The sequence below is a fragment of the Strongylocentrotus purpuratus genome, unplaced genomic scaffold (assembly GCF_000002235.5).
Source record: "Strongylocentrotus purpuratus isolate Spur 01 unplaced genomic scaffold, Spur_5.0 spur5_scaffold_19, whole genome shotgun sequence".
Classification (NCBI taxonomy): Eukaryota; Metazoa; Echinodermata; class Echinoidea; order Camarodonta; family Strongylocentrotidae; genus Strongylocentrotus; species Strongylocentrotus purpuratus.
The window spans coordinates 22317912-22330668 of NW_022145604.1; the positions used below are offsets into that span (position 1 = coordinate 22317912).

A 12757-nucleotide genomic window follows, 5' to 3' on the forward strand; every position below is an offset into this window, starting at 1 on the left:
CCCATTTTCGGCTCAGTTGCTACGCTCCCTCGCAGAACAGTCAACCATACAGGGTGGCACTTCAACTACAAATTCTTTTCGTTTTGGCACTTCTAATAAACTAGTTGAGAAGGCCTGTTCTAGCGTATCGGCTTAATTGCTTTCACAAGCTTGATTGGCGCAGTTATCAACGCATTCGAAATAAGGCCTCGAAATATCGATCGTGTTCAGGCCTAGCTCACTGGTAAAGCTTAATGTCTACTATATTGACGAGATCTGAAAAATATGTTGTTATTATTTTGCCAAACGAAATTAAGAATACAATTCTTAATCAGCCAGACGATCGGTATGCATATTTAGCATGTGCAGTTTCTCTTCCTTTTTCCCAAAGAAGTTTTTAAATTTCAGCTAGGCCAACTCGGAGAATGGCGGAAGACAAGGTAGTCCTACAATTCCACATGCAATCGCTTTTAAGTTAAATCCAAGACGTTATTCTTCGGCAAGGATGGAGAATGGAAAATAATCCTTTTTATACAAAGGACAGTAGATTTCAGTTGTTACGAAGAAGTTTCTTCAGCCAGGCTGACTTGGCGGGGATGTTGCTGAAGTCACACCTAAGGATACGAGGGATGACCTCACGAAAGGTTGGATGCTTCAGGGCGTAGATGACCGGGTTGACACATGTATTGAACTGCAGGAGAAGCATGACCCAGGGGACACCTGGCTCACTGTTCGGCAACAGAATGGCGATTCCGTAAGGAGTCAAACAGATCAGGAAGGCACAGACGACATAGAAGACGTTACGAGTGATGTCCGCCTGGCGTCGACTCACCGTGTGTGACAGTTCTTCTGATACAGACTTGGTGCGATGAGGGCGCACTTCTCCGTCAACATCGGTCCCGTTCTTTGCCGGAGTGGATGGTGTAATTGGGTTCGCCGGCGTCGTCGGACTCGGCAGGTCGTCACACGGAACAGGAGAATGATCTGAGGATGACAGGTTCTCCTTGACATCTGAGATATCATCAGCGGCCTTCTGTGATTCCGGAGGATAGCGGAAATGCACTTGTGTCGGAGTTCGCGGCGTTACTGGAGCTTCCACGACAGTAACAGTATCCTGGAAGCTCTCATTCCGATTTCCATCACCAATGATAAAGATACGGATCAGGTGACGATGATGCTTTCGGACGTGAACAAATATCATCACGTAGCAAAATATGATGATCACGAGACTTGGTAAGAAGACAGTGATGCCGGCATAGAGGCTCAAGTACTCCGACAATGGATGTGTCGAGTCCTGCAAACATGCTTTGTACTTTATTGAGTAACCCAGTCTTCCTAACCCAGCGTTAGTGGCGATCAAGATCAGAACCGCGGGGTACAGCCAAGAAAAGACCACCATGCATGTTATCCGCTTTGACGAATAAGCTTTGTCAAAGTTATACTTCTTGATGACGTAATATCTGTTAAACGCAATTAACGCTAGAGTGACGGTTCCTACACCTAGAGCGATCCACAAGAATCCAGCGGCTGCCGCACACATGTTAGGCGATAGCGGCCATCCTTCCTTGGAGAGCATCGCAACAACGTTGAAAGGTAAGACGCAACATATGATGCAGTCGGCGATGCAGAGGTTCACCACGAATACATTGACTTTGGTCTGGAGTTTTCGAGAGAGCGATACAGCAAACAGAACCAGTAAGTTCCCAACCAACCCAAAGACACTGATAAGGAGTGTCAAGGCTGATACCGCGATGCGTTGGTTATAATCGATGAAGACGTAATCTTCCTCTCCACTTGACGGCGTCGCATTAAGCAACATCGCTGTTACGACGCGTGAAGTTGAAGTCACCGAAGCCATGGCGTACATCAGCGCCCTCTACGTTTGCCCAACAATGTTCGAGAGCTTCAGGTCGAGGACATGCTTGTATACAATGTAGCTATACAATTTATTAATGCATGATTTAGTATCACCTCCCAGGGTCAAATTCGGCTCCCAGTCGATATCTATGATTGGAAAAAGAAAAAAAAGAGAGAAATACAAATCAATAACAACAGTTCGTAGGAAAAAAAAATATCAAAAACTGTTGTGTTTATGCAGCCAGTGATGTCGATTTCAGGAAATGGTCTCCTATAATTAGATTTTATACTGATTCGAAATCTTTTATACAGAAATAGACAAATGTACGTTGTATAATCTGAATGTTACACTTATGATCCTGATAGATTAATCATCATTGAAAACTATGGGCAGAAGGGTTTTAAGAGGAGATTAAAACTTTCGTAAGCTACTGTGTGTTTTCGTTTTTATATATGAAAAGCGTACTATATACATGTAGAGGTATATAATACAAAAGTTATACGAATTCACATTAATATAAGTCTTGATTTCCAGTCTATAGTGTTATGATCAAGAAATATTACCTTACAATCATTATTTAAGAAGTATATATTACTACTGTATTTGCATTTGTTTCTTGGCTTAAAGACTGTCAATACTATACTGGGCCAGAAGGGATTAGACCACCCAGCCAGGTCACTGACAGGTGGTTATCTCATCAACTCAGCTCACAAATAACATAAGAAAAAGAGGATCATAGGGGACCAACAGGCACCGATTGGGGAAGTTTTCTATATAGAGGGAGCAAGTAGCTACAAGTAGGACAGTGGGGCTTTAAAGTGGAGAAGAGATCGGTATAATCACGTGTCCAGGCATTTAGTTGTGTGTTTGTTGTGCAATAACAATAACACCGTTGCCCATTATGATCACTAAAGTTCTGAGAAGATAATAACTCAAAGGTGCTATGTCCCATTTGCAGGCCAAAAAATGAAAAGGTTAAATTCCAACGGCATTTGAAAGACAATACTAATTTAGAACTTCCCTAAAAAAAAAAGGGGGGGGGGGCAGGCGCGGATCCACGGGCCCAATTCTATCGGCCCGGCTATGGCAAGCCCATTGTGTAAAAACTAGATATACTCAGTTTATCAGAAAAACTGTGTTTGTCAATGATAAACTCAGTTTATCAACTGATAAACTGAGTTTTTCTGATAAACTGAGTTTATCAACTGATAAACTCTGTTTATCTGTTGATAAACTGAGTTTATCATTGATACACTGAGTTTTTCTTGATAAATTGAGTTTATCAACTGATAAACTGAGTTTATCAACTGATAAACTGAGTTTTTCTGATAAACTGTGTTTATCTGTTGATAAACTGAGTTTATCTGAGAAAAACAGAGTTTATCTGAGAAAAACAGAGTTTATCTAGTTTTTACACAAAGGGCTTGCCATAGCCGGGTCGAAAGAATTGAGCCCGTGGATCCGCGCCTGGGGGGGGGGGGGGGGGGGGGGGCTTGAAAATGTCTTTAAGTGGGAAAATAATGACTTTTAGTTGTCGAATCGACTTAGGAGCTATAGAGCCAGTAACTAATAGTCTGATTTTTCAGACCATTGTAATGAATGGTCGTACGTTTTATGCTACGCAATGATTCAATCAGTTTAATTTTGGCCATTTCAAGAAGTGGATTATTGATGTAGACAAATGCTCATGTACCCTTAAGAGCTCATTTTATGTATGTTATTACCAAAGATGAAAAAGCCAGTCAGTCACTCAACAGTGTCTGACAGTGAAGTCTAGCAAGTAAACGGGTTTCCTTGCATAATTTGAATGTTTAAATTTCACAGATAGGACATACATGACATATTCATAATTCTTGCAAAGTTCTACAGAATTTGATGTTGGCTGCAAAAGGGACATAGTACCTTTAATCTACCTAGAATATACCATATTGTCACTCACAATCATTTCGTGAAAAGATGTATGAAAAATAAAATTCCAACGTTATGGGCAACAGCGTACATTAATTTCAACCATTCTATAGAACACATTTTCTTACATCAGAGGTTATTACATAAAAAGAGATGCATGATGAAATCTCGTTTCTGTCACGGTTTTCCCCTAATAATCATTAAGTCACAGACAAACACCCTGAAAGACAAATATCATGAGAATAGTAAACAGAGCATAACCATTATTATGAATAGAACAAAGTCTTCGCTATTCTCATTATTTATTTATACAGGGGAGCTTACGCCATGCATGTTGATCATGAACATTCTTTTTCAAATCAATTTAGCTTGCTCTTTGGCGTTGCTCTCCGGCACTGATTCATTATCTAAACACTTTGTTAAAAACCCAGAAACATATTTTATGATTTCGTTTGCACAACGTGATATTAAGTTTATATCTCTCGAAATGGGTTTAAACCTCCTTTATGGGCTTGAAGATGAGAGAAAAGGTGGCGTGGGGTTGTTGAAAAGTTGAAGAGTGGCAGGAGACATTGCATCCTGGCTCCGATTTGAGGATTCAGTGGCGGTGTGGGTGGGGGGGGGGGGGGGGGGGGGGCTCAGTCCGACCGAGAATTTTGTGACAAGGAAACAAAAAGCATAAGGTGTTTGGTGGGTCATTTTTATGCTACGATATTCACTAACGATTACACATTGAAATGTGCAATTAATAATAATGATAATGATAATTAAACATTTTTGTATAGCACATAAACCAGCATGTCTCTTCGCGCTTTGCAGAACAGAACACAGAAGGAGTTGACATGGTACACTCGGTTCATAATTGTAAGGTTTTACAAACTCTGTGCTAAAAAAACATGTTTTCACACAACTTCTGCCAACATGACAATGACGTTTCACTCATCCGAGCATGATTTTTACAGGATGATACAAAAGGGTATTGAAATTGCCCTTGTGTTGATTTTTCGAAAGGAGTTCAAAATATTTGTTCATGGATTTTTCTTCTTCTTCCTAATCAGCCCATATCGCTTCTTTTTATCTTTCTTTCTGGCTCACCCCCCCTTAATCCGCCACTAGGAGAACAAAGAAGAGGGTATAAATAAAAAGGTATCAAACTGACTCTTGGTATGCGGAAATCATCAATCGGTACATGTAATACGTCCATATCCCATATAATTCACGGCGCCAACGAGGTACCCCCAACTTTAGCTAAGCTGCCCTCAGGCGCTAAACGTATTCAATGAACTTCTTCCACGAGGTACACATCGCCTGCACCTAGGTAGAGAGTGGCAAATGTACAATAATATAGACCTAGCGTTTGGGAACCGAAGCCCCTCTTCTAAATTGATATTTCTGTTAAACTTGAAGAGATCATGCATGTATCGAACTTAATATACAATGTACTTTACTATCTTCAGTCACACGACATACTTATTAACAGAAAGACTCACGAAATCAATGAGTGGGTTGCTTATATTTTGATCCTGGTTGCCACAAAATGCACATCTTATAGGGCGTTGCAAGGATTTGCACGGTGAAAATCTCAAAACTTGTTAAAGGGCCCAAATGTGAAAACCGTAATTGAAAACTTCCCTCAAAGTATGGTGGCAAAATAAACCTTTCCAAATTGAGTCTAGAATTTATTTCACAATGTAATCGCAGGACCAAAACTCAAATCTTTAAGACGTTCTCCTACAGTGTATATTGTGGAATATGCCCCCATTTCCCATCGACATTGACAACCAAGCACTGTGATATGTTTGAGAAGCTATTGAAACCGTCATTGTAAAATACAAACACGCCAGACAGTTCAGCAAATATGGCGATTGATATATTATGTGCATTCCAAAAGTCGAGTTTTCCTGCCATTCTTTCGTTGTATTGGGACATTATGTATATAGTTTGCCAAATCAGGTCCCCGATTAAATACGAGTGATTTCAATCAATGTATCAATGCACCCAGATGACCCAGCCCCCATTCTTTATTGATTCACTTCGAGTTAACCGCAGATTTTGCATTATTTAACAATTAACATTTGGGCAGAAACAATCACACTTTATCCATTTTCAATGAAAACCCCTTTTACGACAATAGAACGATAGAGGTTGTATCTTTGTCAGAAATATACTTTTGTCACCACAGAGTAATTTAATTAAAAACATTAATAAACTAAATTACTTTTATGCTGAGTGTATGACACAATCCATGTACAGGTATGTTCATAATGGTAACACAGTGTCACTCGCACACATTGTGGTCAAAGAGAAAATTCACACACCACGGTTCATAGTGGTGACACCATGTTCACTCCCTGGAATTTTCGACGTTCTTTGCGGTGGGGTAGCGTCTATGGTTTTTTACATTTAGTAGTACAAATTCAGTTCTTCATTTAATTATTCGTTTCACTTAGGATCCATGAGGCACAAGGGTGATTGCCCCCCCCCCCCCCCCTCCCCAGCAAAACACAATCTGACTTAAGAATGTGCCCCGGTAGTAATTTCCGCTTTAAGAAACTGTGATACCTTTATTTCTTCATTATCATTACAGCACACCTCAAAATAATGATGCCCTTCATTTTCTTTTTCGAGTGTCACATTTTATTCTGGCTAGTGCCCCCCCCCCCGAGATTCCTGGATACGCCACTGTGTCCTTACTTTCCTGGCATGAACACAGCCCGTCTCAATGACAATATTTTATTTTTCAGTCCCCTAGGTTTTTAATTAGAAAATAATGAATTAAACAAAAATAGATGGGGATTTTCTTACACCTCGACGCAATAATCTGTGTGACAGATGTATGATGATATGAAGAGGAAAATGCCATGCAGGCGAAGAGATTTTATTGATTTTTATTATCCGTCAGACTATATGGTGCAGTATTGTATTGCAATCTAGTCCACAGCCAATATGTCCAAAATAATTACTGTACAAAGCCCATGTACGTTTGGGGTGCAGTCAACTGTGTGGTAATCAGGATAAGTATGTAAATGTCAAATGCGCAAAACAAATCAGTATTTAAATTAATGTATGTTAAATAGGTTAATTGGATATAATTGTTTTCATGCGAATAATGATGTTTTGTTGGAAATAAATCGCTGCTCTAAACGTGGATAAGTCATTGTACACTTTTAAAAAGAATTTTTTTTTCAAATATGGATTGAATCTAATTGAATTTGAATATAGAAGAAAAAAAAGTGCGAGGGACTCTTTCGAGAATCTAATCAAAATTTTGTTTATATTTTTGAACATGTATTTGAATAATTTGAATCTGCAATATTAAAAGTGACTTGAAATCTAGTAAAAATGACCAGTTTCGGGTTTAAAATGATCGAATAGCTGTTCTATTTCTTTTAATCGGCTGTCACGAGAGTGCTAGTTGGGTTAATCATCTCCTAGCTACATGTATATGCATGTATTATATGAAAATTACTTACTTGTAAAATTTACAGCTATATCCACCTTTTAAAAAAATGAAACAGATTTGGATTTTGGAATTAAAAATACACTTGTGGATGATAGAGCAGGGGCTCTGACTGTCTGCAACCCTTAAAAAAAAATTGAATGCTGGAAATGCTGCAGTATAAATTCTGTCATCACATCTGATATTCTGCATTTCCATCCCAAATAGAAAACCATTCTAAAAGAAAGCAGACAAACCAGAGAAAGCAACTAATGAAGTTTTCAATTATATCTGCTAAATTTTAAGAAAGTTATGATTTTTTTAATGTTGTAATCGCTATACGTATGGCACTTCAAATTGTCTAAGAGGTAGTGTCAATGTGATGTAGTGCCGGAATACTTTCCTATCTGTTCCAACATTATGTTGTTTGTCATCATTTTCTTTTTCTCATAAACATTCAAAAGAAAACAAAGAGAGAATACCATATCTAATTGCAACCACCATAACAACATTAAAAAAAAAACGAAAATATACTATATATGTATTCCCAAAACCAATGAAACACTCATATCACATTTGGGGGAATGATTCCGTTAGGCTAAAGTAATACTAAGGGATCAAGAAGAATTAATGAAGGGGAACTCTATATAATTGTACAATGAAATGGTTACTTAATTTGCTGTTATCCAGTAATCCTCCTTTTCTACTAATTCGGTGAAGGGGATAGAAACTATTACGAACGAAAAGTCACAATTCTTGTAAAAGTGCGAAAACCGCAATGACAACCGCATGGGGAATCTTATTCGGTAACTCACCATGCATGCGTTATAGTATTTACATGCTGGAGCGATGGGAATTAAATTCAGCGTGAAAATATTCGCTGCAATAATATACGGAAAAACGAGAAAGAAAATACAATTAAAAACAGCTTTCAAGGTCTTCTATGACTGAACCACCAGTACAAACAGTTTTACGTCGAAATGCAGTACATGTATATCTATCTGTCGTCCTCCTTTTCTCTGAATTGTATATACCACCCGTATAATTCAATCAAACACATACAATTATATTATAAGTATTATATCATTTTAGTACATAGTACATAACATAAATGTCTGTTCCTAAATGTTGAACCTTTTCGGAAGTGTATATTTTTCCCCTCCCCCCTCTTGAAAAATAATTTTGGATACGCCCCTGTGTTACATGCTTCTTATGTTTACACAATCCGATTCATTTCACTTTGCTTATTCGACTAAAAAAGCGACTTCCCTGAATATCGCGATTAAAGGTAAAGACCAGTATTGGAAACGCCCCAATTTCAAAAAATGAAATGGAAGCTCTCATTACCAATCATGTGAAAGAATATGTTTTGACTAATACATGATGATAAAAAATTTGCCGGGAAACCGGCTTCTAATTCATATATTTGGTAAATTTGTTTCTCTCATGGTCTGTGAGAGATATAGGGTAGTCCCATATACATCTTTCTGTGTATAGTGCTTGTAACTTTACAAAGAAAGGGCCAAATTTCTTATCATTTTGATGATTCCAGAACCTTGCAGATGCTAGATGCTAGATGATCAACCTTTTCTGATCGATTCCACAACGTTTCTTTCACAATGCAATCGCATGACCAGAACTGGTCTTTACCTTTAAGGTTTTGATATGTGTCATGTCTAAAGAGAAGGGCTAAAACTTAAGTCTATTGCAGGACATTATTTTTTACACCAGGCAACTCTGTATCATAGGACTACTCCTCTCGGGCGCGCGCCTCCCGGGCAGCTACCCCGTTTTTGTAAAGTTTTTTTTTTTTTTTTTTTTTTTTACCCCGGGCAAGTTTTCTCGGACAAAATAATCCCATAAGAAAACTACCCCAAAATGATCTCGGCCTGTATTCACCATAATTTTACCACACATTATTATAACAACAATGATATTAACGTAACAACAATATTAACTATATTATAAAAATGAGTCAATTATTTCTTTGATTACCTATTCTCTGTTTTTTAACAAAAATTGTTAACGCACATGCGCGCATTATTATGTTATCCATAATTATGTATCTCTTTATCATTTTGTTTGATGATGCATGTTAACAAGAAGAATTTCAAGATACGATTAAAAAGGGAATGAATATTTTAGGCATTCCTAGTATAATAATTATGGACAGAACAATTAAAGGTAAACTAATTATTGAACACATCAGGAAGCATATTGTGTCCAATGCTTGGTAGAAGCAAAAAGCAACATAATAATGTTGTCACAGATTCTGGAGAGCTCTAACTCTGTGCAAAGTGATATTTACAACCTTTATGACATCCCCTATGAAACTTCTGTCGTTTAAACGACTAGATAATCTTTATTCAAAATAGCTTGCCGCGTGACGCACTTATAAACATAATTTTCAAGAGTTGTTGAGAGGTTTCACAATGTATTAGGCCTATAACTTCACAATTAAACGAAGCAATTAAACGTCGAAGGAAAATGATGGATATTTCCGGAGTGTGCCCTTCACGTAGTACACAATAAGTACCAGGAACAATTAAAAGGAAGTGGACAGTTTTAAAGCTTTAAAGTTTTGGGAGCCCCAGAAATGCGATGGCAAAATTTCACTTAAATTGTATAATAATGTGAAACAGGATGTCATTTAAGACACACTTTTGCAAGGTTTTTAAAAAACACATGTGTTTGAAGTCGAATAATGATGAAAGAATACAAAATTTAGGTCTTCTGCGTACAACAGAAAACCCAAACTAGTATTGTTTTTTCAATATTCGGCTTTAAACACATTAATTTAGGGGGAAATATTTGCAGGAGTGTGTCTTAAAGTTACAATTTCTTTCACATTATGATACAATTTAAGTGAAATTGTTGGCGAATTTCATTCGGGGCTCCCAACACTTTTTAAGAGGGGCTTTAATTTGGTATCAAAGTATAATGAATTACCACGCCCCCCTGATCTTAGTAACACCTCGCTATGAATGGAAGGGGCACACATGGCACATGTCCCACTTTTAAACCCAATCTGCCATTCTTCTAAGTACATTTACATAGAAATATCTTTTTTTTGCTGGGGTAAGGGGGCTTCTCGCTCAGAGATTTTCAGTACTGAGCCCCCTTTTTAAAACAGAATCCTGAAACCGCCCTGCACATTCCATCAATCATACGTAAGTATATACGATAGACATATTTATATACTCACACTTTATATTATAGCTACTCAAATGGCGGGATAACCCGAAAAATGTATAGGCACATCAATGCAAAAACTAGAAATCTATATGTGCTCCCAGAATACACGCATCATCGACGTTCGCGTAATTAGTACACCAGTTTGCGGTTGCGGGAAACATTCGGATCCGAATATGTTCATCGGAGCAATTTCTAAGTGGTATGTGCTGCAAGAGAATTGCGTTATTTTACTTAATATGTGCTATATCCAAATCAGCGCTTCTCCAGCTTCCCCCAACCTAGTGAAATACTTGTGATGAAATCCAGTTAATTCGAGAAAAATGCACTGCTCAAGTCGGCGGGTACATACCAAGTCATCTTGCTCCGAATGCTGATAAAAAGGAAGTAGTCCTACATCACTTCATAATGCTGGGACCACAAAACAGTTCGAAGGTTCATAAACAGTAAAACTTCCAACCAGTTAGGGTCCAAATCAAGAAATCCTGATTTGGGATATAGGCCTACTATACATGCCGTGAACTTCAAGTTAAAATGGAACCAAGTGGCTCCTCTATAATACGCGTGTGTACTGAAATCCCCATCTACAACTGTGTTTGAATAGCTGGATCACAACTGTGTAATGAATAGTGTACTACACAGTGAATCACAGACGACGTTTCGTGACGTCAGAATCAGCTTTTGTAGTTATTGTTCGGGGTGGATTTTTTGAGAAGAGCCCGAATCTTTACTATGTGCATCTTTTGTTATATCGGGTGACGTCCCACGCACAAAGATCGATGGGGCGTGCTGCATCATTTTTGTTGTTTTGTTCATAGATTAGGGAAATTTAGTAAACACCGCGTTTAAACGCGTTGCAACATTCTGCCATCTCCTGAAAAGTCATGTAATCCCTCAAGAGATGCCTTTAACTTTACACATTTCTTTTTTACTATGAATAATAATAATTTTTAAATAACAATTTGGCCTAGCCACACCAGTATCAATACAGCTATTCCTGTGAGCCCTGTAATTAGTATTACCCATCAATTTAATTCCAGGCAGCCTACCCATTTTACACTTGGATGGAGAGCAGCAAAATTAATGTGAATTAACGTCTTGACAAAGGACGTAATTAGCGTCGGACTGGGATTCGAACCTTCAACCCCTGGATTGAGAGTCAAGTGAATGAACCACTACACCACGACATAATGTAATTCTTGTCATCAAAATATACTTAACAAAATAGCAACAGTTACAACTCCCAACTGCCTGAATATAACGTGCGGATGCTCGAATATTGGTGATTTCAAAAATATTGGGGGTTGGAGCCCCATCGTTCCTCTAGCGTCATACGCCTTTGCTTGAATCTTTATTACTATAACAGTCAGTGTACACATACGGAGGCATGTCATAATTCTATTTCAATTTTCAATTTCATTTCTTTTTCCAACAAAACATTACAATTACTTATATAATCGTTTACACAAAAATTAATTAAAGGTAAAGACCAGTTATGGTCATGCGATTTCATTGTGAAAGAAACGTTGTGGAATCGATCAGAAAAGGTTGATCATCTAGCATCTAGCATCTGCAAGGTTCTGGAATCATCAAAATGATAAGAAATTTGGCCCATTCTTCGTAAAGTTACAAGCACTATACACAGAAAGATGTATATGGGACTACCCTATATCTCTCACAGACCATGAGAGAAACGAATTTACCAAATATATGAATTAGTAGGCGGTTTCCCGGCAAATTTTTATCATCATGTATTAGTCAAAACATATTCTTTCACATGATTGGTAATGAGAGCTTCCATTTCATTTTTTGAAATTGGGGCGTTTCCAATACTGGTCTTTACCTTTAAGGAATAAATATTGGAAACAGAGGGGTCCCCTAAAAAGCAATGCTTGTACAATATTATTGTTTACCCGTCGAATAGTTAGGAATAATGAGTAATTACACCAACAAATTCGTAACTGCAAAGAGGAACTAGAAATAGAGAAAAGGAATGCCAACAGAGACGAGAACGGGACAAGAGAGTACTTTACATGACAAAGATCACGGTCACAATACAAAAAGTAGACGATGCCAAAAATATAGTGAGAGATCGGTGGTACAGACAATAATACAAAAGGATGAGCTACGTGCAAATATAACCAAGTTCTCTATCAGGCTGCTGACTATGTCTATAGGCTATAAATCTCAAACCTGGTTTATTATACAATGTTCGTTATATGACTCAATATAAAACATGCAATGTGTATTTTATTAACGCGAATATATACATTCGTTTTGTTTGTACTTAGTCTTAGCAGCCTATACCGATTGTGGCTAACACCGATTTCTATAGAGTCATTGAATGACTAAGAACATAATCATCGTCAAGATGCATATCA

The 12757-nt window shown here is 37.8% G+C and overlaps 1 protein-coding gene across 2 annotated transcripts; it reads right to left on the minus strand.

The window, feature by feature from the left end:
- Nucleotides 1–512: 512 nt before the first annotated feature.
- LOC754228 (G-protein coupled receptor moody) lies at nt 513–11013 on the minus strand. Of its 2 annotated transcripts, none has more exons than XM_003725064.3 (2): nt 10729–11013; nt 513–1983 (listed from the first exon to the last, which is right to left on the minus strand). In XM_003725064.3, the coding sequence occupies exon 2, from the start codon at nt 1844–1846 to the stop codon at nt 530–532; it is 1317 nt and encodes a 438-aa protein (XP_003725112.2). In that variant the 5' UTR covers nt 1847–1983; nt 10729–11013; the 3' UTR covers nt 513–529. The 2 variants fall into 2 exon arrangements, with proteins under 2 accessions (XP_003725112.2, XP_003725113.2); XM_003725065.3 differs by lacking the exon at nt 10729–11013 and adding an exon at nt 10390–10719.
- Between the last annotated feature and the right edge of the window lie 1744 nt (nt 11014–12757).

Coding starts and splice junctions, on each gene's coding strand:
- LOC754228 (XM_003725064.3), bottom strand. CDS start 1,846: ATGTACGCCATGGCTTCGGTGACTTCAACTTCACGCGTCGTAACAGCG.